We start from the raw sequence: 26,646 nt of genomic DNA, 5'->3' as shown, positions 1-26,646 counted from the left end.
ATAATCTGAATGCAAGCAGTTCAGTGGGTGGTCTCTGTGTGGGGGGATCTGGATACACAGAAGCTTGTTTGGGGGGGTTCCAGGTACAGGGGCTTTCAGGTGAAGGTAGTCAGCAGAGGGGTCTGGGGGTCTCAGCAGAGGAGTCTGGGTACTGGGGGAGTGGGGGTTGGTGAGGTGGGGGTCTGGGTGCAGCTGGTTGAGGGGTCAGTCATGTGGGCTGGATGTGGGGGCACAGGGTGGTGCAGGGGGTGGGGAGTTGAGTGAAAAGTCTCAGAAGGGGATGGTCTGGGTGCAGGGGTGGGGGTCCGGAGGCAAGGGTGGGGGGGCTCCAGATGCATGGGTTGAGTTTCAGTGGGGTGGGGTTCAAGTATGGAGGGCTAGGGGTTCTTGGTGTACAGGGTAAGGCTTGGCGGGGGTGTTTGGGTATGGGACATCTGGATGCAGAGGTTGGGCAGATGAGGGAGCGGCTCACCATACAGTGACCCCTCCCCCCACAGCTGAGGAACAATGGGGGCAGGAAGCAAGGGAGAATGCTAAGCTTCTTGCAGCTGGGGGAGGTTTCTAGGGGTGGATCTGACACAACCCCAGCCACTCCTTGCAAGGGAAGAGGAAGTCCCATCCTCTCCTGCCTTCAGACTAGCCGGGACTAGCAGCTGATCTCAGCTCAGGGTAGGAGCCACTAGCTGGGGTGTCCCCAGCCCCATGGTGATTTACTTCTCTGACAGCTGCTCTGGGTGCCTGAAATGATGTACTGGCACAGCTAGGGAGTGCTGCATGACTGCTTTTCAAGCTTCCCTTTGCGTCTCTGTCAGAAAGTCATTTTTCTGCAAGCAAGCAAAGAAATCTGCACGGACGCAGTGGCACAAAATTCCTCCAGGAGTAATTCTGGCAGACACAAGGTGGGTGAGATGAGGTAATATATTTTTATTGGACCAAGTTCTGTTGGTGAGAGAGAGAAGCTTTCGAGCTTACAGAGAGCTCTTCATGTCTTGCAGTCCTGGAAAGCAAACAACTGAAGCTACAGCATAGACTTGTGTCTCACAATCTCCTCTCTGCTTCAGGTTCAGAGAGATTCTTAACCTTTTTATTGGTCTGACTTTAAATAGAGGAAGGGACGTAGTGGCTTTCTCCCACCCGCTGTTACTTTCCTTTCTCAGATTCTGTGCATTCAACATTTACCATCCCCACGTTTTCACCTTCACTCACAGTGAGCTAGACCAACCTCTGTAGTGCCATACACCCTCCAGCATGGGATCGTCACTTTCCAGAAGGGTAAAACACAAGCCAAGCTTATTTCAAGCTCCACTCTCTCTCTGTCTTATAGCCACCTCTCCCAGCTGTGGATAGGGAAGGAGAGCAATCACCCCTGTCTTTCTCCTTGCATTCTTGCTGCAGAGAGAAAGCTCCACTGTAACACTCCTTCTTTCCAAGTCCTCCACACCACAGATGCTGGCAGGAAGGTGCTTCTCAGAGGTTGCAAGTGCTGGATGCAATGACTGGGGTATGGGTGGTCAGGCCTAGTGGTTGGAGCCAGAGGCAGGCCTAGTGGCTGAAGACAGGGGTCAAAACTGAAGAGTGTCAGGTACCAAGCTAAAGGTCAGTCAGAGCCAGAGCCAGCTGCCAAGCCAGGGGACAGTGTCAGAGGTAAGGCAGATGAACAAGGACTTGGAGTAGGGGAAGACAGCAGGAACTGAGAGTAGATGGGAGTCTGGAATAGGAGGACAGAAACCAGGAGTTGGTGGGGAAGCAGGAACCAGGAGCTAGCAGCAATGCCGGGCTCAGGAGTCAAGTAAGCTGGAGGGGTCTGTAGTAACAACTAGCCAGCCAGGGATTCCTTTAGTTGCTCAACTTTATGGTTTGTATAGAGTCCCTCAGCCAATCACGGGGCTGCATGTTTCCCCAAATCATGAACTTTGGGGGTGATGACTTCTGAGAGCTAACCCTTCATTGGTCCCTTCCCTGGTTAGTCAGGTGAGTTGCTGCGTGGGTCTTAGCCACTGGGTTCCCTTGAGTATATAGGCATCAGGTACAATGGAGAGCTGTGCTCCACACTCCATTAACTTCCCAGAAAGTGTGCACAGAGCAACAGGACCTGCCATTCTGCGAGCAGGGCTCTCACACTGCAGGTCAGGGCATGCAATACTAGTGTGCACAGGCCCACATGGAGCTCTGCCGGGTGAGCTGATTTTTGCCTGAATGGGCATAGACATAGGATGACACTGCAATGACAGAATCTGTAAGTAACAAATTCTTTTCTTCATTTCCCCACAGTGGGTGTCTCAGCCATCAGTGCAGTATTATAGCAAGTTAGAGGTTATACGTATTTTACATCACCATCTTAAATGTTTAAAACATACTGAAGCATCTGTTGCCCCCTAGCGGTTTCAGTAACCACTGCAGCTGTATGTGGGTATAAGGGATATTGTTTCCCCCCTTTGCCCTCTTTTGCTAATCCTGGTAATTAAATATGGGGTGATCTTTAAGTGTAGACTTCCCTCCCTTCTGATGCCCCTCTAGCCTCACTCATTCTTTCAGGTGTTAGTGAAGTCAAATTCTCCTAGTGCTCCCAGACCTAAAGATTTCCAGGGCTGCTGCCACCTGTGGTAAGTCTGGGGCTTTTAATGTCACCATGACTGCAGGGCAGCAGGAGTTAAGGAACATGGAGATTTAAAAAAAATCAGGTCTCTATAAAAACTGCGTTTTAAAAAAAAACTAATGGTGGGGAAGGGGGCGTGAAGGGGGAGGGTATAATTTGTGACTGCGGCAGCACTTCCAAATTTAGGTTCAGAGATGTGACTCTACAGCTGACATTTGTGGTTCCATATTATTCTCTTTCAGGGGCTTCCATAGAAAATTTAGCAGTTCACAAATCTAAAGGTTTTGTTCCTATCCATTATTTACCATATCAAATTAGGAAATTCTGAAGCAGTTATGGAGAAAATGCTTTTTAGCTGTTCAATAATTTAAACAACCTACTCCTCCTTACCTACTTTTTTCCCCCTGGTGTTACTGTTGGCATTAAATGAAAGTTCCGTTTCTATGGTTACAAAGATCATTTTCCAGTTACAAGAGATTACGATCAATAAAACATGCCAGATGCCACTTGAAGTAAAGAGCTTTGGCTCATAAAAACAAGCGTGATGAGCATCTTCGGGCTAATTCTGGTGGACTATGAATAAGATGCTTTTAAATAAAAGTGATCTGATAAATCTGAAAGCAGCTAAAGATCATAAGAACTCATACCAAGCTGTAACTGCAGTGTTACTGCAGCAGAGAACACGTGCTACAAAACAGAGTTTCAGAAACATCCGGCACACACTGCAGTCACCAGAACTATCACCATTTTCCTTATGATAGGAATGCTGCATGAGCTCTCTTTCATGCAGAATAACTGACATTCAGAAGAAAGAGATTCCAAGGCGGGAGTGAAGAAATGTTAGTCCTAGTGTTAAATACAGAACTGCCAATCCTCAGTGCCCTGCACTCCTTTTTGGGTCATCACCAGTCACGATACATCATATTTTGGGGGGCATCCAGTTGTGTGCCAGGTGTGCCTGAAGTCCAAAGACAAAGGCTATAGGCACATTATATACTAAGCCTCAGCACCTAGTGTGTGCCAGCTACATACCTAATAGAAAGTTGATCTCTGCTAGGGGTGACAGAAAGAAGTTGGGCAGATTAATCTAGAGACTCTGGTGTAACAGTGGTTCTATGGGCAGGCAGTACAGTTCCCAGCTAAAGCCTTGACAAGGACCCTGTAGAAAGGTGAAAGGCTGTTACCTCTGGTATCTTCCTAAGTCTTAGATTCTGTATCTCTACTGGAGAGCTCTGCTTTTGTCTCCATGAACACTTGTTAGGCCATAATTCCTGAATACTTCTGGCTCTGCTGCTCTCGTCTCTCTTCCCAGCTCCACGCTTACTAAGGAGATCATCTCTTCCAGACCTAGCTTATCCCTGGTTGCCTAACCTGGATCCCCTACACACACTGAGCCCGATCCCTATGGTCACATACAACCACTGCCTTTCTCCATACTAACAACAATGGGTGAGCTCTGGCCCCGGTAGCTGCTCTTGGGGCTATCTACCCTCAGGATTGTATATGCTTGTGGGTGGTCTCAGATCATATTGCCCTCTAGCTCCTACGACAACTCATAGAAGGATTCTAGCTAGAGCTAGTTGAAAATTGGGAAGTAAAAGTTTAAGTGAAATTTTATCTGAGTTTATGAAAATTGACACATTTCAATTCATATCTTTAAACTTTTAAGGTATTTCCAGTCTCATGATCTCTTTCCTCCTGCCCCTGCCCCCGCCCCCGAACCACAGTGGCCAATTTAGTAATCTGGCTCCATTCTACCTGAAGGATTTCTTGCCCAGTCATGGATGGCAGTCTAGGTCACTGCAGGGAATAAAGAGTAGGTGCACCCACAACAAGCTAAGGGACTTCCTACAGTACGCTACCTTATTGTCATTACAATTATCCCATTCTGCAGCTGCAGGGCAGTGTTTGTAACCATGGCAGTGAAGCATTAATTTAATACTGACTGCATTTATTACAGACTGACTCAATTGTCAGTGGCTGCCAATGTTACCTGACAATCCACTAAAATACTGAGCTTGGAGGTAAAGCCATTTATCATCCATAATGTGCACTTTTTCCAATTCTTTCCCATGCCTTTAAAAATATTGTCAGGTCAGATTTAAGTGGGAGAAAAGCATTAAGAATGGCTCCATCTCTAACCTAAAGTACACTTATTTTAAATATTATTAAATACCAAGTCACCCATGTACAAGTCCTGACTTCATGTCCCTTGCAGAGATATTTTACAAGTTCAAGCAAAGAGTGATCAGAGTTGTGGATTTGAACTGATATTTGCATACAAAAATTTAGTGAATTTATGTAATGTCAGAGGAGTATTATAATAATATTTAAGACTTTCATTCCATTTTTATGTTAAATGTTCTTGACAAAGATTAACTAGTGGGCCCTCAAAATACCCGTGAGTCATAGATAAGTTTTATTAACTTTGTTTTACAAGTAGAAACACTGAAAAGGTGATTGAGGGCCTGTTTCTGTAACTCTTACTCATGACAAGTAGCACTTACTCTGCAAGAAATCAGTAGGGCAATTTGCAGAGCAAGTATTACTCAGCATGAGAAAGGGTGACAGATTCTGTCCTTAACTGACTTTGGGAAGATCACACAGCTGAGGTCAGGGCTGGGATTAGAACAAGGAGTTTCTGGCACCTGGTCCTGTAACTGTCCAGTTACTGGCAAGTGATTCATAAAGTGTTCCATTTCCATCTTCCTCTCTCAATATGTCATTGCATGATATAATGAGATGCTATGTGATTTATTTTTCACATATACAGTCAGTCACCGGATAGTTGTTTGCTCACAAAACAGAGTAAAGTAGCTGCTCTAAATTCAGATCCACCTGACTCATGCGCTATTCTACAGGGCTCTTTGCTGTGGAATAGAGAAAGGGCACCTATCCTACAAAACCCAGGGGGAAATACAGTTCTAATATATGCAAAGAAACAAGACATACAACATCTTGAAGAAAACCTGCAAATTATCTAGAGATCCCAGCATAGGTACAGTCTCACTAGCTCAGATCTCTGTTGAAAGAAGCACATGAACAAATACAACTTTTCACTGTTGAAAAGCGAGAAGGGAAAAAAGATTCTGCGGGTGAATATTACTACTGAACTTTCTCGTATTAATAATACTCAAGAACTACTAAGCAGTGTCTTGTAATACCACAAACTAAAAAGCAAAAACAAATAAGGCCTTTCATACTTTAATTCCTACTTACCTGTTACTTTTGTTTCCTGCGGCTTGTTCAAAACAGCACAGGCCTTGGGTTTTCCTACTCAGCCCATATCAGACCGAAAGATTTTGCACCCTCTAGTGCTTGCTTGTTATTCCTGCTTTCTAACAAAAGAGCTGTTAAAGCTTATCTACATTCCATTTTATCTTGGAGCCAAATTCCCCCTGGGTTGTATTGATCAAGTAGGGTAAGGAGACAGCAAGTGTGAAAAATCACAACAGAGAGTGGGGGATAATAGGAGCCTATATAAGAAAAAGACCCAAAAAATCAGGACTTTCCCTATAAAATCAGGACATCTGGTCTCCCTATGATCAAGTGAGTAACAGAAACCAAGTAAATATGTAAGTAGGAATAATTCCCTTTCCCTCCCTCATGATTTAATTGATATGGCATGAATTCAGGGTCCTGATCTCAAACACACACACAGTATAAGTTTTAAACAAACAATTTAATACTGGTACACAGTGATGATGATTGTGAAGCTTGAGGTAGAGGAGTCAGAGGCTGGGATATTTCCCTTACTGCTAAATGATGAATTAGCAATTGACTGAGCCCTCAAGGGTTAACTCTCTCACTCTGCAAAGCAGCAGGAATGGAGGGAGATATGTACATTTCCCTTATGTACACTGCCTTGTTAATTAGATCAGCTTGCTGAGACTGCAGCTCTGGTGTGTCCCCCCTGCTCTATGGAAGATGGGGTAAGTGGGGTTCAGGAGCAGGGGGAAGGTGGACACCTTGACATCAGCCCCCCTCTTCTTCCCCGCCCCCCAGCACAGCAAGCAGGAGCTCAGGGAGCAGCTCCAAGGCAGAGGGCAGGAGCAGCACATGGCAGTGAGGGGAGGGACATAGCTGAACTGCAGGCAGCTGCTGCACAGGAACCTAGGGGAGTGGGGAGCTGATAGGAGGCTGCCAGTCCATCCTGGTTACAAGCCCCCACCAGCTGGCTGCAAAGGGCTGCTCTTCCTGCAAGCAGTAGACAAAGCAGGCAGCTGCCAAATGACATTATAAGGGAGCATTGCACAACTTTAAACGAGCATCTTTCCTAATTGATCAGCAGTGTAACAACAAAACAATGTTAACCAGGACCACTTTAAGTGTGGAGTTACTTACAAAATGTACAATGCTCACCTTACATTTATTTTTATTACAAATATTTGCACTGTAAAAAACAAAATAAATAGTATTTCAATTCACCTAATACAAATATTGTACTGCAATCTCTTTATCATGAAAGTTGAACTTAAAAATGTAAAATTATGTATAAAAAAACTGCATTCAAAAATAAAACCATGTAAAACTTTAGACCTACAAGTCCAATCAGTCCTACTTCTTGTTCAGCCAATCACTCAGACAAACAAGTTTGTTTACATTTGCAGAAGATAATGCTGCCTGCTTCTTGTTTACAATGTCACCTGAAAGTGAGAACAGGTATTTGCATGGCACGGTTGTAGCCAGCGTCACAAGATATTCACGTGCCAGATGCACTGAAGATTCATATATTCCTTGATGCTTCAGCCACCATTCCAGAGGACGTGTCCATGCTGATGACAGGTTCTGCTTGATAAGAATCCAAAGTGATGCAGACCAATGCATGTTCATTATCATCATCTGAGTCGGTTTGGTGGTTCGGGGTCTGTAGTTTCCTCATCGAAGTGTTGCTCTTTAAAGACTTCTGAAACTGTGCTCCACACCCCATCCCTCTCAGATTTTGGAAGGCACTTCAGATTCTTAAACCTTGGATCGAGTGCTGTAACTATCTTTAGAAATCTCTCATTGGTACCTACTTTGCGTTTTGTCAACTCTGCAGTGAAAGTGTTTTTAAAACGAACAACAGACTGGGTCATCATCCGAGACTGCTATAACATGAAATATATGGCAGAACGCGAGTAAAACAGAGCAAGAATCATACAATTCTCCCCCAAGGTATTCAGTCACAAATCTAATTAATGCATTATTTTTTAAACAAATGTCATCAGCATGAAAACATGTCCTCTGGAATGATGACCGAAGCATCAAGAGGCATATGAATCTTTAGCACATCTGGCAAGTAAATATCTTACAGTGCCAACTACAACAGTGCCATGTGAACACCCATTCTCACCTTCAGGTGACGTTGTAATTAAGATGGGGGCAGCATTATCTCCCATAAATGTAAACAAACTTGTTTCTTTTAGCAGTTGGCTGAACAAGGAAGAGAACTGAGTGGACTTGTAGGCTCTGAAGTTTTACATTGTTTTGTTTTTGAGTGCAGTTATGTAACAAACAGGGGCGGCTCCAGGCATCAGCATGCCAAGCGCGTGCTTGTGCTGGGGGCGCTCTGCCGGTCGCCTCGAGGGTGGCAGGCAGGCTGCCTTTGGTGGCTTGCCTGCAGAGGGTCTGCTGGTCCCACGGCTTCGGCGGACCTCCTGCAGGCGGTGCCTGCCAAAGCCATGGGACCAGTGGACCCTCCGCAGGCAAGCCGCCGAAGGCAGCCTGCCTGCCATGCTTGGGGCGGCAAAATGCCTAGAGCCACCCCTGGTAACAAAAAACCTACATTTGTAAGTTGCACTTTTATCATAAAGAGATTACACTATGGTACTTATATGAGCTGAACTGAAAAATACTGTTTTTTTGTTTATCATTTTTACAGAGCAAACATTTGTATTAAAAATAATATAAAATGAGCACTGTACACTTTGTATTCTGTATTGTAATTGAAAAGTATATATTTGAAAATGTAGAAAAACATGCAAAATATTTAATAAGTTTCAATTGGTATTCTATTGTTTAACAGTGCAATTAATCATGATTAATGTTTTTGAGTTAATTGTGTGAGTTAACTGCAATTAATCGACAGCCCTAATTTAGAGGAAAAATGGAGGGAGGGCCAGGTAGACATATCCATGGATTATGATGATGCTTCTCTCCTCACACGAGGCAGACACCTTAGTTCTGATGAGGCAGGGATCTCTATTGTCCTGAATATCTCCAAAGTACAGAACTTGATACAGTAAGCCAAGATTACCTACCAGCTTTGCAGTCCCTTTCCTAGATGAAGTGAATAGGACAAACAGAAAATCCACTCTTTCCTAAACTCTGACACTACTGGGTAAATTTTCAGAGCTTGAAATGTCATGGGGATGGGGACAAAAATTAGACAATGTGATGTCCTGCATCAGGTAAAGGAAGGTGAAACCTGAGAAATGGAGGTAAAGGCAGATAGAGGGGCCATACGGAGGGAAAGAGCGAGAGATCTAGAGCCCTTGGGTTTGGATGCATCCTCAGCCCTTGCTGGAGCAAGTACTGTCCACAAGGAAAATCACTACTCTTTCCCCTCAAGCTTCTTGGCTACTCTGGGAGCTATTAGGATCAAAGAAGTCTTGTGAAACACTAACTTCTACATTTATAAAATTTCTAGGTATTGCCTATCCTGCACACAAGGCACTGCACCACACCCATCTACCCACCAAATCCCTCAAGTAGAATTTTCCTACATAAAAATCCTCTTGATTCTTGCAGCATGCAGTGAAGGTCATCAGATTTAGGCTATTTTGGAACAAGGTGTTTTGTTTTATTTTGGTAGGGGGAAAACCAAGGTAAAGGGACCTTGTTTGAGCAGGAGAAGTTACGTACCTTGTAACTGAGTTCAAAATGTGAGACCCTACGGGTGCTCCACTTGAGAAGTGCATACATTGCTCTAAATGCACCTTCAATCTGAGATTTTCGGTCACAGCGCCCATTTGGCTTGCACATATTTCCTACACAGCCTCGTGTCCTAAACTGAAGATATATAGGGCTGTGTGGGCAAACCCCACTCAGTTCCTTCTCCACTGCATAGCCCCAAGAAGGTGAGATAAGGGTAGTGGAGCACCCATATGGACATACATCTCAAAGAACTCCTGTTACTACACATAGTAGTAACCGCTGCTTCGAGTAGTGTCCTTATGGGTGCTCCATTTAAGGTGACTTCCAAAAAGTTCCCCCTGAAGGAGGTGGGTGCTTTGTAACTCGGTCTAAGGCTGTCTGTAGGATTGCAAAGTCAAAGACAGCATCTGCCCGGGAAGCAAGAACCAAAGCATAGTGTCTTGAGAAAGTATGGACTGAAGCCTGTGTAGCAGCTTTGCATATTTCTGTAAAAGGCATGTTCTGTAGCAGGGCCACAGACATGAATATGTTCTCGTAGAATGAGTGATACAAAATATCCTCAATGCCATCTGGCAAAGGAGTTACAAGAATATCCTGATACTGGTATGTACATCCTGCTTCACCAAAGAAAGTCATGTAAGGTATCAATGGAGAGCCAGTGTCATACTGGTTATGAAAATTGTCATAAAAATTGTATTGATACTATGTAAAGAGTTACATATATATAATGGAAATATGTTCTTATAGTTTGTATCAAGGTGTCAGTCCTCAGCAGAGGTGAAAAACTGGTTTCCTGCCAGATCAGAAATGTTTATCCACCTATCTGTTGAAATGTAAATTTATTGTCTTGTTTACAATCACCAATCTGAGATAAATACAGATGACAGATTGTGAGATTTAACAGGAAGAGAAGAACATGGGGGTGGGGGAGGGCTTATCTGAGGGTGCCTTTCAAAGGTTTACTGGACTATAACTGGAGGGCAAGGAAAGCACTCTGTTAAATGAACAAACAGTGCATTTAAATTCTTAAAAATGGGATCACAACCAGACTTGGTTGGAAACACTGCAAAAGGGGGTGTGTCTCTCTCTCTTTGTTGGCTGCTGAGGAAGTTTCTGAGACACCATGTGCTGTCTCTTTAAGGCACTCACTTAAGGCTCCCTTGCTCTGTCCTGATCCCTGTTGTCTCCTCTCCCCAGCTCTGCAGAGATGGGGTACGTGGGGAGATGGGAGAGAGACTGTGTGAGCTGGCTGCTGGGGAAGTCTCAGAAACCATGTGCTCAGTCACTCACCGTTCAGACCTGAGACCGCAGCAGGTCTGAGTCCTCCTGAGCCAGGCTGTCCTCTCTCCCCTGCTCTGCGGAGATGGGGTACTGGTGCAGGGGGGAGGATGGGTCACTGACATCAGCACCCCTCCCCACACACACACACTGCACAGCAAGCAGGAGAGTCCTGGGAACAGCTGCACTTGAATATCTCCTGGTGCAGTGCAGCTTACAGGGAACACAGGTCACAAGGGAACATGACGTATCTCCATCTGAGACATGAGGGCCTTGGTGCTAGAAGCCTAAAGAGTGGTTGCTGTTGCTGGATCATGAAGGGGAATATAGGTGTCGTTGCCCTGAACTGTGACAATGATGACAAAGGGGTTTAATTGTACTTGGTTTTAGAGAGATTAAATGATCTTTGATCAGTTGGTTGTGCCCAGGAGAACTAATAAGGATGAAAGCAGTTTCATTTGTTTATCTAGTATCCTTTACTTATCTTGCCGTATAATCCATGGCTCTGTTTAAAAAAAAAAAAAAAAAAAAAATCAATTAGGAAGGCTTCTGAGAAAATTGTCTTGCTTTCAGAAAGATCTAGTAAGATTAGACTTGAAGCCTAAAAGTCTCTAGAGAAGGCTGATAAGACTTTGGTAGCAGCATTTGAAATAAAGGAACTCCCTGTTATCCCAGTTTTCCTGTTCTTTTTATGCAACACTTTGAGTAAAGCTAGAAAGCATTTTTTTAATCTGGAATAATGTGGACAGAGAAAAATGTAACAAACTGAGGTACCTGGATCGAGAGGCTGAATGCTGCTTTGACGTCTTAACCCTAGAGTATTGAAAAATTTAGTGCAAAGTGGCCATCTTTCAGAAGTATCCTGATGCTGAAAGGGCAGATCTTCATGTGTATCTTATTTTGCTTTTGCCCTCCATTGCGGCCCAAACAAGCCCAGATTAAGGCATACGTGCTACATGTCTGCAGAAACTGAGGTTTTATGCGGAGTCGAGAGTACAGATTCAGTCAGCTTTGATTTCAAAGTTTCTAGCCTCTGATCCTGCAGAAAATGTGACTGGAGCATGACTGGTGTACTGACATCTGCCAGAATAGGCAGAAAGCTGGAAGCAATCATTTAGATTTGAATTGCCTCATTCATTTCATTTGGGGTGTTAACTCCAAGACCATCTTCTCTGGTGGAACCTTCTGCCACCTTCACAATGAACTGTGTAGCAGGAAAAGAGTGCAACAGGCCCAGCCCACTTAGGCATATCTACACAGAAAATTAGGTTGATTTAACAACATTGGTTCAGTGTGTGGAAAAATCCACAGCCCTCAGCTGCATTGTTACGGTGACCTAAGCCCGTGTAGACAGCACTAGGTCCACAGAATTCTTCCATCAGCTTAGCTATCCCCTTGCAGGGAAGTGCATTATCTACACAGGTGGTGCTCAAACTCTCAGTTGCTGCTACCCACTCTTACCAGTAACTGAATCTTTCTGCACTCTCCTCTCTCATTCCTACACAGCCAAGGCTTCCTCAGCAGCGGAGCTTGGGCTGAAGGCACAGGAGGGATAGAACTGCGGACAGGGGAGGACCTGGGGCTAGAGGCAGAGCTGGGGTGGTGTCCAAGAGTGTGGCACAGCCAGACTGGGGGAGGAGTGAAGCTGATGCTACAGGCAGAGATGGTGGAACTGGCCCTGGAGGCTGAACAGGGTTGAGGAGACAGCTGGTCTGAGGGCAGTGTGTCTGGAAGCATGGTGCTCCCTCCCTGCCTCGAATCATGGATGGCCCTGTCTCTACACCTCCCCTATGTTCCTCTATGCTCCCTTATCAGGGAGCGTGCCCCAGGGTTTGATAAAACACTGATCTACACCAAGAAAACCCCACCTACAGGCATAGGTATTGTCTACACCAAAGCACTACAGTGGTGTAGCTGTGCTACTGTAGCATTTTAAGTGTAGACATACCCTTGGTAAAACAGAATAGCTTCTGGTATAAAAGTACTAGAGATTCTCCTGCTGCAGCCCTCTGGCTCTTGAGGTAGGGGGACCTTGTTACTGCATTCACTGTTGCCATCCCGTCTAGAAGGGGAAGGCATCCTCTATTGCTGCATGAGAATACAGCCACAGTATAGGGAGGAGACTGTGCTGTCAGTGTGCTTATGGCCTCAGACTGCTTTACTCTGGCCCTGCTACCCCATTTTTTGCATTCCTCAAATTGCCCTCTGCTCCTGCTGGGGGGAGGGAGAGAAGCAGTGTCCACACACTTTTCTCTTCCCCACTGTCACTCTAACCTGCCCTCTGGAATAGTTTATGAAATATAATCTAACCAAGGGGATGTAGTGGAAGGTTGGTTATGACTCCCTCAACGAGGAAATGGTGTACTGAAGTATTTAAAAGGCAAAATAGCAGTTAATATCCATGGATGTGCTTTTATCCAATTTTTAAGGAAAAGGAACTGGCTGCTGTAAGTCAGACTTTACCCAGTTCTGTGTGACCACTACTACTGACAAGCCAATGTGAAAGGGCTGCACTGAGCAATTAGCGAAGTCTCTACACCTAGAAGTTTCTCACACCTACCACATAGGCCTGTGTATTTAGAATGCCTGTGTATGTTTTCTACATCAAGCATACTGCCCTTCAAATCATTCTGAGAAGAGTTAGGGGGAAGAGGAGGAGAGAAGAGGAAGATTTTGGCTTTATCTTGATTTCATACTTAAAAATTAGAAGCAACTATAGGAGTCAGTGAAGATACTGGTGAAAAGGAGATCAAATCCAAGCCCTCTTCTCCATATCAGTTTATTTAGGAAAACAGTATATGCTATCACTGCCTCTGTCTCTATGGTGGGTCAACAAATCCACTGCGGAAGCAGCTCAGGGCATATTTATAAGTCTTGTCATGAATAAGATGCAATCAATCTTGGAAGCTTTTCATAACATGAATTTACTAGAGTGAAAAAACAAACTGTTAAGACTGATGGAACAATCTTTTTCCAACACCTACATTAACTGACAACACCACCATAACAAAGGCTCTAATAAAGTGAAGGAGTATACTGATTGTAACCCACAGCAAAATACATGTTGTCTTGCCAAATGAAAAGTATTAATATGAAGCTGACTCAATGACACTGTTGCATAGTCCTAATAAAGTTCACTACATTTCAAACACTTTTTTTCTCTTTATTTAAACACAGATACATTTACAGCATGCAGGTAAGTTAAAACTAGATGGCGTCTTCCCCAAACCAATTATGTTTTAATGCATCTTCATGTACTGAAATTAAGTCACTGTGTTGCACAGGTAGACTTGTCATCTCATGTCAAATTTAGAGTTACACACAGTAGTGAGTCAGTATTTAAGTTATGCAAATAATTTAGTTGATCACCATGAATAAATATTATTCCTTTATTTAATTCAGTTCCTACTCTAAACCATTTTTTAAAAATATGATCCAGAGGAACATAAAAATAAAAACCACTCAGACTGCAAATTGAAACAGCAATTCATTTAACATTCTATTACAGATTTAATTTACAAAACAGTAACTGTCCTGTCCAGATGACCTACCATAACTGAATCAAAAAACAAAATAGCAATTTCTTTGAAAATTGTAAGTTGCAATTCTTGGTAAACTTCATAAAAGCTTAAAATAAAAAAGCTTAGATATAAAAAAAGTGATGTACATTTTGAGCTACATGCTAGTTACAGTTTATTTTACTGCTTATTACACAGCAATGTTCAGCACCAATACCCGTGATACATTACTTACAGGAATGAAACTACCATCTAACATGAGAAAAAAAATCCTGCTTCATCTGAGAATATTTCCAAGGAAGCCAGTTTTTAGCTAGTGTAAAGTAAAATATGCAGAGATTTGAAAATGTGCAGTTAATATTGAGAGAGAATGGACAAGACAGTTTCCATAAGAGGACTTCATTTAAAACCATCTATCATAACTGCTACTTCACTGTCCTCTTTCCTTGATATGCTGCCTTTATCATGCTTCAGAAGAATTTGCATGATTAGGACTCGGAGAAACACTCCGAAGAGCAAAAATAGGTCTTTAAATGTTGAAAACTCCAAAACAGTGAGGATTTCTGACTGATGCAAAAAACAGGTTTAAAAATCTAACCTATTACAAAAGTCAAGCTGCATTAGTTAGCAAGGAAACAGAAAAAAGTAACTTGAATTAAGGTCTAAGATTTGACTATGCTCCATCATAGCACGAATATTTTACTTTTTATACAAAGTTTTTAAAAGTGATTTACCATTGAGGTCCTTATGGAGCTTTTACGTTTCCACAACAACTGATGAATAGCCAAAAAAAGATCAGGCCACTAATAAAGGTAACATTAGCTGGTTTGGGAAAAAACAATTATTTGAACTCTTTCATATTACTAAGTTCTTTCCATCTCAAAGATCTGGTAACAGTTCTATCTTTTGAGAAGGACTGTAGTGGCTAAAACCCTAGGAATAAATTACACAAATGATGGAATTACAACATTAAAAGCCTGATCCTAACCTCAGGGGGAGTTATGGGTGCTCAAAACTTTTGAGAATCAGCTCAAAACCCAAAGTTTATTTGTTGTTAGCCAATCCTACACAACTATATTGCAAAGAGAAAAAGAAAAAAAAAAGTTTGACAAACTACTGTGGAGTAGACATTTAAATATTTCTAGAAGTAAACAGATTACAATACAATTCAGTGTAGCACAGATTTTACACATATCTCTGGGATTTCTGGCTGCATCAGCTATGAAAAATGTTTCTTTGCCTCCATTATTAGTGGATTAATTCATTATCCAATGGTTCAAGTGACTCTCTCAAATTGAAAGTTTAAATTTCATCAAGAATTCCAGTATGTATACATTATTGGAAACATAAGAATTGAATTCTAGATTATTCTAGCTCATTTCAGTGTACACTAAATTAGTGAAAAATATCCATTTGTCCAACTCTGGTGATAGTGAACAGACTCATCAGAATGAAGCAGAATGTTTTCATTCCATCAGGATATGCTATGTGTAGAATCAAGAACAGGACAGATGAAATATTCTATTGCCAAAGCTTTTTCCCATGTAAACTTAAGTTTACTCTTGTTACTTTTACAGTATTTAACTAAAAATAACAAAGATATTTAATCAGATAAACAGTTAAACAGCCTTGTTCAAACTGAAATCTTTAGTTCTGTGGTTTCAAGATTTAAGTGCCTGATGGCAGTTTTGTCATAAGCACACTTCAGTATTTCCACACTGTACAAATAACATTAGTCCTGGCTACACAGATCACTACTTCAGGAGAACTTCAATGTACAGCGTTGTTCAAACTCAGAGTGGGACTAGTAGTGTTATTTAAAGTGGTAAATATTAAAAAAAAATTCAACATTGTTCCACATTCCCTAAGACAATAAAATGTATACAAATTAAACTAGGAAATTTAAACTAAGATTTTCTTAACATACATTCAACTTGGCACAGTGCAGACTAAATTTAAGACATGAAAGACAAACTGTAATGGACAGAGCTACACTTGAAGTAACATGTCATTTTTCAAGACGCCAAAATTGCACTCTAGTTTTGTTGGGAAATCAGCAGAATTTGTAAGAGGGGAGAGTGCTGTACAGGCCAGGTATAATTTATACATTTTCAAAAAATAATCCTACAATCCTCAATGGGAGAGATTATTGTCATGGAATGACACTCTGCATGATATCCAATCATCTTCATATTTCATTTACTTTTCAGCAACTATAAAGAAAAAGACAGTTAAACTCATATGCAAACATATGCCACACAGACATGAAATATAATCAATTATTTACACTAATTAAGAACAAGGTCCTTAGTGCTCCTTTCAATATAATACCCATTTCAACCTTTTATCAAATTGATGGTCTGAAGTTTGCTTTATACCTCAAAATGAACAACAGGCAAGGTTGTTTTAAATACCTTGACGTCTACAACTTACAGGAAGGTAAGTAGCTTGCAGTAATTATGATCGTTTTATGTAGCCAATTCCCTGGAAGGCAGGAAAAAAAAGACTTTTTCTATAATGTCTTTTCTTTTCTATTGCCAGAAGCTGGGAATGGGTGACAGGGGATGGATCACTTGATGATTACCTGTTCTGTTCATTTCCTCTGGGATACCTGGCATTGGCCACTGTTGGAAGACAGGATACTGGGCTAGACGGACCTTTGGTCTGACTCAGTATGGCTGATCTTTTGTTAACACAAGCACATTATATGCTAATACTTTCTATGATCATTGCTTATGTATCCAGCATCAAGTTGAAAGCTACTTAGAACTGATATTTTGGCAGTTTTCAGCATGTAAGAGTTTCACAGAGGTGGGTGGTGGTTGGGTGCAGCACCTGATATAGATGCTCTTCAAACTGTATCTTTTCAGCTGTTTTAGAAAGAAGAAGGTGTTTGGAATGAGCCATCCTTGCCCACTAGTCATCCCCAAAAGGCTGGGTTGTATGGGTAGTAGACTAATTACTAAGTTTCAAGAGAGAAATATCCATACTAACCCTGGCAGAAATGGTTAAATAATATACCTATATTTCTAATCTCCCACACACTCTGCCACTCACCAGTTCAGAACAAAATACCATTGTTGGGTGGCTGGAAAGTGGGGAGGTAGAGAGGGAACAGGTGATAAGGTTTTTGACATGATCTGCGGACTGAGGAGCAAATCATGAGTTTTCAGTGGTAAAACTGATGTAACTGCTCAAAGAGAGCACAACTCCATTTGTCCATTACAGAGTAAAAAACATTACTAGTTTAAGTTAAATGTGCAAAGCATAAATACTAGGGGTCATTACAATGCCTTTGATGGACACATGGACACTTACTACCGACATCAATGGGTAAAAATTCATTTCTAACTAGCCCAGATGACTATCCCTCCTCCCCTCCCCCAGCGGAGTACTGCAGTAACCCAACGCAGAAGTGATTTTCGTAGCACAGACAACAAAAATTTAAGGCTTCAAAAGTTATGTCACTTATCTCCTTTAGCTGGCTAATCTGCTATACTCAAGAACTCAGTCTAACAGCTAACAGTAACCCTGCTTGAATTTCCCAATGCCAACTAGTACACAGCTACAAAGAGTGAAAGTTCTTTTTCAAGTGAGATGCGAGCTCAACGGGCAATGAGAGTAAGAGAAAGTCAATATACAAATTCTATCAATGGGAGAGAACTATGATCTGACTATTTATAAAACATCCAGTCACCATGGTTTCTAGGTGCTAATCACCTGTCAGCATCAGGTAGCTGTCTGATACTCAGGAGACTTGGATTTAAAAATCTTGTACTTCACACTCCTATTCCCTGGCTCCTCTCTAATCCTAGAAACAAAAAGCATGACCCCAATAGCCTTCAACAACTTTTAAATCAGTGTAAAGGAAATGTTAGAAAATATGTTAATAGTAATTAGGAAAGAATGAACTAAGATAAAAGGCAAATTCTGACTCCTTAAGGAGAGAATTATTACATATACAGGATCTGAGGACCTGCAGGGCTCCAAGTGTGCACTGTGCTTCAATCTAAGATGCAGACAGTTTCAATACAGACAACTAATTGTGCAGCAGATGCTCAGACAGATGGAATACTCAAAACAGGGCCGATGTTTTACAGTGAGCAGAGGGGAGCGACCAACTGTCATGAATCTATTAGTGTGAAAATATGCCTTAAAGCCCCAGATCAGCACTGGTACTTAAGTATGAAAAAGGTCCCATTGATTTCAATGAAGTACTCATTTGCTGTAATATATACTCATATGCTTTTTTTTCTTACATCACATACTAATCTCAGTTGCTGAAAATCTGATCACTGAAGCACTTTGTATAATACTTTTAAAAAGTAACACTGAAGAACTCAGTTCAAACAGCAAGTTTTTTAAAATCTACATTAGATGTTTTATGTAGTACGGTTGTGGCAAACTGATCCTTATGTTACAGCTTTTGTATTTTGTTCAATTAGAAGTACGATTCCTAACCCCAGAACTGCCCCTTTACTACACAACTGGACTTTGGTTGTACAAAAGGAGGCAACAGTATGGGCTGCATATTTTAGCACAGCCCCCCTAATTGCAAGATATAACCACAGAATATTCAAGTGGTTTGTTCACACAGTTGGATGGATTACAAACACAAACTATGAAATACAGTATCTTAAGGAGACACTAAAACACAGCCCCTATAAAGAGAAACTTACACTTTATCCTGCCGTCCTCCACCTCCACGCAGTGTGACTGGCTGGCTGTTTTGAGTAAATGCACCTCCTCCACGAATTGCACTTGGATGAGTTGGAGAAGCTGCTGGATGCTGGCCAGGACGGATAGGCTTAGCTACATGAAATAAAATATGTCTATTAGAAATCATACATCAAGCAATTCTAATCATTTGACTTTTTATTCTTCAAATTTATTATTTTGTTTTATGATTCCTTGAGAAATGCGTATTCTTACTATTTGCATTATGCTTTCTAAAATGAGAAAAACATTTTAAAAATATCTAGGGAAGTGATGTTTGGGAATTATAATAATGAGATTGTTAGACGCAGGCAATGTATGATATGATTAGTTGTATGAAACAGATCAATGTTAAATTTATAACCATGCACTCTGCACCTTAAGGCCCAATCAGGCTGATTCTGCCTTATCAAGAAAACAAGTTACTAAAATTTCTGCTGTTGATATATGAGTCTTGAGTTATGCAGTTGCAGAAGCTGCAGCCTATCCAAAGGTGGAGGTGCCAACTTTTTGCTAATGGCTAAGGTACCACATCAGGCATTCAGCATTTGCTGTCAGATCCTCCCTTCAAACAGCTGAATCAAAAGATTTGTCAGTGTGATCACTGTATATAGCAATTGGGTTCATGGTGGTCATGCATTCACTTGCATCCTGACTAGGTATCTTCTTAGCTGACAGCATCAGCTCCAGAAGTTTTGGAGCCAAGATAAGTTTTGTCTTATCTTGACAAACAGCTGCTACTCCCTGACAAAACTGAAGCTATGGCCCACATCAAGCTAAAGATTCTCTTCCTCTTTAGAAATCCCCCAGGGAGAAGACGGAAGATCAGGGACAGGAGCACAGCCATCACTCTCCAGCAACTCAGAATGGGAAGGGGCTTTCCTCCCTCATCCTTCCCGAACTTATAGCAAAAATCATAAAATAGGCCTGGGACATGTCTCACTTCCCTCTTAGGGATCGGAAGTTGGAGCAATTTCTCCTGCCTACCTGACCTCAGCAGTAGGAAGAGAAGGTACAGTTCTAAAACTGGGATTCTGGAAGCACAAGAAGCTCTGTGCTTTTGTTATAGTTAAAGTTGGTATACTCAGAGAAATCTGCATGCACAATTTTGTAAATCAGGACCTCCTCCCTTCCTGGTCCAGCTAGCTTTTGGCCTTTCATAGAAAGCCAATCTCTCCTAATAGGTCAGCCCAGGGCCATTTCCTAGCATATCAGAGGCCTCTCCCTATGCTCTGTGATAAAGGTAGAAAGAGACCCTCAGGGCTTCAGTGAAAACTGGATTAAGATTAGTGGATGAGATGATGCTCCGCTATTGACCAGTGGGGAGCGTTAGCTCACTGCACTGGCCCCACCCCAGCAGCACAAGGAAAATTTTCCAGATTCCTCCTACTTTGAGCAACAAATCTTTAAATCCATTTTCAATATAGACTGATGGTTTACTAAAGTGCAGATTAGCAAGATTCTACTGTGTTTTCAGGTTTAAATAAGCAAATACTCTTGATGTTGTTTACTCTGCAATTGAAATCTGAGGTTGAAAGTTGTTACTGTATAACACAAGAAAAATGGATAATAATGCTGTTAGACCACTCTCAGGTTAGCTAGATCAGATATCAGAATTGTTTACAGTGACTTCCCACAGACAATAGAATAATTTGTGTAAAGTGAACTCCTGTTTAATAACTGGTATTTTGGATTAATGCAATTATAAAAGTTGTCTAGTGACTCATTTTTTGGATACAGAACTTGCTCTCTAAGCATATATTTCTGCACATCCCGGCCAATTTCTGTGAATGCAAGACATTTTAGAGAGATTAACTCTTTTAATCACTTTCCGTTCCCAGCATTAGAATGGCCATATCGGGTCAGACCAATAGTTCATCTAGCCTAGTACCCTGGCTTTTGACAGTGGCAGATGCTGATGCTTCAGAGGGAATGAACAGAACAAGTTGATTACTGGAGTGATCCATCTTCTGTGATACAGTCAAAGCATCCTGCAGTCAGAGACTTAGGGTACGTCTACAATACCCTCCAGATCGGTGGGTAGTGATCCATCTACCAGGGATCAATTTATCGCGTCTAGTGTAGATATGATAAAATCAATCCCCGATCGCTCTGCCATCGACTCTGGAACTCCACCACAGTGAGAGGAGGAAGCTGAGTCGACAGGGGAGCAGCAGAGGTCAATTCGCCGCCATCCCCGCAGCCAGGTAAATCGATCTAAGATATGCTGACTTCAGCTACACTATTTGCATAGCTGAAGTTGCATATCTTAGGTCGAACCCCCCCTCCTTCCCTCAAGTGTAGACCTAGCCTTAAGGACATCCCTGATCCTATCCTCCACAAACTTACCTATTCTTTTTTGAATCCAGTTATAATTTCACAAAAACATCCCTTGGCAATGAATTCCACAGGTCAACATCCTCTTTTTAGGGATGACATCTTATTCTTTATGTTGTATAATAGATCATGGTAGGTGATAGCTGCTCAGGTACTAAGGTAATGGCCACAGCATTAAATCCTTGAGTAAACAATGATATTTTGATTTGCAAGCACCTTCAATATTTGAGTGTGCAGAGGAGCGGCTTTACAGATAGTTACTATGCACAGTAACTTGTACCTATCCTACTGTTTATAAATTAATAAAATGTATGTTCTAATTCCATGTTTTTATACTGTTCTCATCACCACAGTATCCAAGTGCCTTACAGTCTTGCATTAAGTGATTTGAGTAACATTAGTCATATGTGGTTTTGTTCTCATCTCCTCGAGAGGGGAAATTTTGTGAGTGACTGAGTGTTTCGAAATTGGGCTTTTTTTTGTTTAAGTACATATTGCTTTGTATGGATATTAGAGAAGGCAAAGTTGAAGGAATGGACATTGCATTTGGAATGGAAGGTGATGAGGATTGTTGTGATCCTTACGTTTAAGTTCAAAACACTGAATTACGGAAGTCTTAGACCTTGTGTTTTCTCTTTGGATTTTCCAGTTTTATAAAGAAACGATAGTCAAGTTTTTATGAGATCCTTCTATTCAAAATATTTAATTAAGCAAATCAATTACCAAAAAAGAACTGAGAAAACTGTTTATTGCTTTAGCAAAGGCATTACTAATTTGCTTATGAAATTGAGTACACTTATGTTTCTTGTCCTTCTCTTGTTTCGATGGCAAGATAACAATTGGCTATCTCAAGAGTACAGCAAAGATTTGAAGGGCAAATTATAGAATTTTTTAGCCTATGTTCAAACTTCGTTTTGTTTTTAAAGGAGACAGAACATTCTCCTTTAGGGTAGGTAGCGTTCCATGCAGGTGAGGTTTTATATGGTGTGAAAGCCCAATCACCGAAGAAAAATCAGGTGAAAGCAGCAATGACTTACAAAGATTTGCATGTATTGTACACTGAAATTAACTATAGCAACTTTTGTACTAAGTGACAAATCCTGCCTTTTTTCACATGTGCAACTCTCACTGACATTACTAGGAGCTGCAGGCATGTATGCAGGACAAATTTGACCTTAAGTTAGTTTTTTTAATATATATATTAAAAAAGAATAGAACAGAAAGGAAAATTAAGCAAAACATGTTTGTAAACTGTAGTATCTTCTTTACTAACCAATCTGTGCAGAGTGTCCTCTTCGGGCCATGTTCTTGGATCTCACGGCTTCCTTAATACGGTCTACCTCTTGCTGATATCGTTTGCGATCACGAGATGCATTCTCTTTGGCTTCCCTAAGTGCAGACTCCAAAGCTTTAACTCTCTCAGCTGTAGCTCTAAGTCGTTTCTCAAGTTTAGGAAGCTCACAGCGAAGATCTGCATTATCACGTACCAGCTGAGGATAAGCAAAATATCTTTAATTTTTATCTGAAAAACTAATAATTAAACTGTAGCAAGATGAAAGTAACCATAATAGACGGGACAATACTTACTTTGTTGAACGTTTAAACTGAATGAACTACTGTATATACTTTATCATAAGCTGGTTAATTTATAAACTGAACCCCCCAAAATGGATAAGTAAAAATGGAAAAATGTTATGACCCATTCATAAGCCGACCCTATAATTCAGGGGTCAGCAAACTCTGACTCCTGGGCCATCAGAATAAGCCAATGGGGGGCCCAGATGGTTTGTTTACCTTGAGCGTCCGCAGGCATGAATGTAAACCCAAGTAAACAAAGTGTCCTGGCGCACCAGCTGATTATCCTGATGGGCTGGGACAGCAACTGGTGGGGAAATATTTTTTTGGAGCGGGGAGAGAAGCGGGGGGAGAAGCTGGGGATCCGGGTTGTAACCCCTGTGACCACCCCCCACCCCTAGCCCAGGACCCCCACACTCTCCTCATCCCATCCCTTCCCACCTGGGAAGGGCCAGGCAAGGATGTCTCTGGCCTGGCTGGTGCTGCTTCGGCAGGCTGGGCAGCACTGCTGCAGCCTGCTCCAGGCAGTGTGGCCACAGCATGTTCCAATGGGCTGGGCTGGGCGGCATGGCTCTGGGGGGGGTGGGGCCAAGTGGCACAGCTGCAGCTGCTTCGCAAGCTGGGGGAGAGCACCACAGCCAGAAGCGGAGAAACTCTGGCCCTGCCTCTTCCCTTCTGGCTCTGCTGGCTGGGATGCCTCTCCTGGCTCCCTCTGTTGGGGGGAGGGGCTGTGTCCTACCTCCCCCTCGCTATACTCACTCATAAGCAGACCCCCTTCTCTGGTGCGTCCCTTTTTTACTAAAAAAAATTCAGCTTATGAACAAGTATATACGGTAATTAAAAGAGATATGAGCAGTAAAATTTCCTTTTAAGTATTAAGAGTCAATAGAACTACACTACTTATATAAATATAGACAGACAACACACACCACCATTTAAGTCTAAATTACTGTAAAACACCTTCATAGAATACATTAGTCTATGTGTTTTAATATTAAAAATTGAAGTTAAAATTTGAGACAAGCAAGCTTCTCTTAAGAGTACGAACTACTACTCCAGGATACAAATATGTACACATGCATTATGTCTTTAAATTACATCTTGAACAAGGAACAGTTTTTGAAGTTCTAAAGTTAAATTCATTTAGTCTTAAGTTTTACTATACCTGTTTGTGGACTTTTGTGAGCTGTTCAAGATTATTCTCAAGAAAGGAAATTTTCTGTTTTTGCGCAGCACTGCCTCCCGTATCATCTGAGTCAATTTCTGCACTCTATGGTAATAACAGGAAATAGTGATATATGGGTGTTCAGCCTTCTAATAAAACCAGAACCAAAGGAACTACATTACATTAAATTAGTCAGGCTCACTTACTTCCTTCCACATTTAAATAGAGACAAGTCTTGCTATCATGTCATGTTACCTTTTTAACTCTGGTAGCCAGATCTTGAACAAACAGCTTCCGAAGGTTGTGTAGCGTTTGAAGTTCTTTTGCCTAAAATAACAAATAAGCATTTTACAGCTTAGAATTCTTAGCAGGAACAAAAAAGTTATAAGCATTTATTTTAAGTACACATTGTAATTAACTTACCACAGTCTCTTCCAAACCCTTCAAATCTTGTCTTGCTTGTTCTCGTCTGTCTTGCATAACCCTAATAATCAAAGAGAATATATACACACTAGTACAGCTAAACATTTATACTTGTGCAAAATACAAAACTTATAAATCCTACTTTATGTTCCAAACAGAAAGGAGATTAAGTCCTTAATTATGTAAAGTGCAAAACCACCTTACAATCAGTCACAAATGGCAGAGCATTCAAGAGCCCAAGACTAGAAGAGCAGGGATATTGTGAGAAAAATTGTATACAATTAGCGTTAAAGGGGATTTCAATAAGTCAGTTCAGACAGCTGAGTTATAGAACACCCTAAAACAGCCATATTAACATACCAGAGGTTGAAAACTTCTGATTATAGGTCCAGAGCCATTGCCTGGAAAGATCTACTGCTCCTACAAATATTTCTAGCTTTGACTGGCCAAGGAGATAATAGATAGCATATGGGGGTGGGCTGGGGGAGTTATTCAATTTGAAAAAACTTTTCATGTTGTTATACTGATTTCTTCCTTTATATATGAGCAGTTCAGATTTCCAATTTCCAAAAAATACAACAGCCTAATGACACCAATCACATTATAGGGTCTCTCTAGACATCCTATTTAAGATTCCTTCCTGGGAAATAAGCATCAACTTTATTGTTAAGGCCTCTGGTTTCAGCTTCTTTCAAATTATGAGGCAATTGGAGAGATCAGGCATGATGCTTGGGAAAGGACCCAGGAACTTTATGATGATCAAAAACATGAAGGGTGAAAAGTAGGGAACCAGTGTTGGGTTTACGGAGAAAGGAAACAAAACTTTGCAAGTTTTTTTTTCTGTCTTTAGAACAACAATTTCCTTCCACCCAGTATCACCAAAAGTCTGAAGTCTAAATTGATTAGGTTATTCTACCATTTCTAATGTTGCAATAGGAAATGCTCATGAGCTCCAGCTGCATTTCAGATCTAATCTGGAGAGAGTCACAGCAAATTTATAAATATGTTTTTGAGTTTGAGACTAAAGATGTTTTACATTGTTAGTATTTAGCATTGTCTTTGGTTTGACAAGGCCATGCACATTTATGGTATTGTACTGTATAAAGTTAAAAATGAAATACACTGGCCTACACTTTAAAATCATTTAATTGTGATAAACTTACACTTCACGCCATCCAAACTTCAATTATAATATGATATAGTTATGCATACTGTATGAGGAACCGCTAGATTAAAGAGATTAATGCTTGATATAATTTGGTTCCAAGTTGCTTTAGGGGTGTGGACATAAAGCAAAGAGTTAGAATGAAGTGACTTTATGGGCCAAAAAATTGTAACCTACCAGGATATAAAACAAAGCTGCATTTTCCAATGGCGTAAGGGCATTTGTTTAAAAATCTTTGATGACTGATAATACTAGACCTTAGACGTGCTTTGGCTGCCATCACTCTAAAAGGGATTTTGTTTTGGTACTGATCATTGACTGACCAGCAGCTCCCGGACCAATGTAACCAAGTTCATGACTGATTTTCAAGTTTTAGGTATGCAAAATTAAAATCTCCTACAAGTTTTCAGGCATGAATAAAAATTTCAGGCTCTGTCTTTATGGAAAACTAGAATACGACAGGGTAAAATATGACACCCAGTAAATATAAATGACATAGTTCAATAAGACAGTCAATAAAACAATGCATTCAGCTCTCTGATAATCCTTCCAAATACATGCTCGCCAATTTTCTGTAAACTAGCGTATGTTGTGTGTCCCATTCCTCAATTAAAATCAATTAATTTTTGGACAAAGTCCTTAAAAACATATCCATGAGAGCTCCTCTGGCCAGAGGCCTTTAGAGAAAATTTCTTTTTACATTTATACATCCAATTTTGAGCCATCATAACCAATTCCCTTAAACAGTTTATTTAGGTTCCTGAAGAAGTCTATAGGAGATTCAAATCTTGCATGTAACTGGGCAAACCACTACCCATTTTAAATTTGGCATGTGTGTAATCCAAAATGATTCTCCCATAAAGAAATGGCATTACAGCCAACTAAACGGTAGCATGTTTAATTTTGGGGGGAGAAGTGCCTCAGAATCAGGTCACACTTTCAGACTTTGATTTTTAAAAAGGGGAGGGTGAGAACGGTGAGATGAGAGGAAGAAAAACTATTAAAGATGAGTGAA

General features: G+C 41.2%; 1 protein-coding gene across 2 annotated transcripts in view; it reads right to left on the bottom strand.

Moving 5' to 3' along the window:
* Positions 1-14,097: 14,097 nt before the first annotated feature.
* KIF5B (kinesin family member 5B) overlaps positions 14,098-26,646 on the bottom strand; it is a 65,455-nt gene continuing 52,906 nt past the window's right edge. The window contains exons 21-26 of one of the 2 annotated variants that reach the window (XM_032799081.2): positions 24,467-24,527; positions 24,299-24,370; positions 24,044-24,148; positions 22,577-22,793; positions 18,930-19,062; positions 14,098-16,463 (exon numbers count right to left, since the gene is read on the bottom strand). In XM_032799081.2, coding sequence (XP_032654972.1) covers positions 16,457-16,463; positions 18,930-19,062; positions 22,577-22,793; positions 24,044-24,148; positions 24,299-24,370; positions 24,467-24,527 — 595 coding nt within the window. In that variant the 3' untranslated portion in view covers positions 14,098-16,456. The remainder of the gene's footprint in view (positions 16,464-18,929; positions 19,063-22,576; positions 22,794-24,043; positions 24,149-24,298; positions 24,371-24,466; positions 24,528-26,646) is intronic. The other variant, XM_075062233.1, reaches the window with a different exon arrangement.

Source organism: Chelonoidis abingdonii, chromosome 2, assembly GCF_003597395.2.
Source record: "Chelonoidis abingdonii isolate Lonesome George chromosome 2, CheloAbing_2.0, whole genome shotgun sequence".
Classification (NCBI taxonomy): Eukaryota; Metazoa; Chordata; order Testudines; family Testudinidae; genus Chelonoidis; species Chelonoidis abingdonii.
The sequence above is the reverse complement of the archived record's forward strand: the minus strand, read 5'-3'. Positions and strand labels throughout refer to the sequence as shown.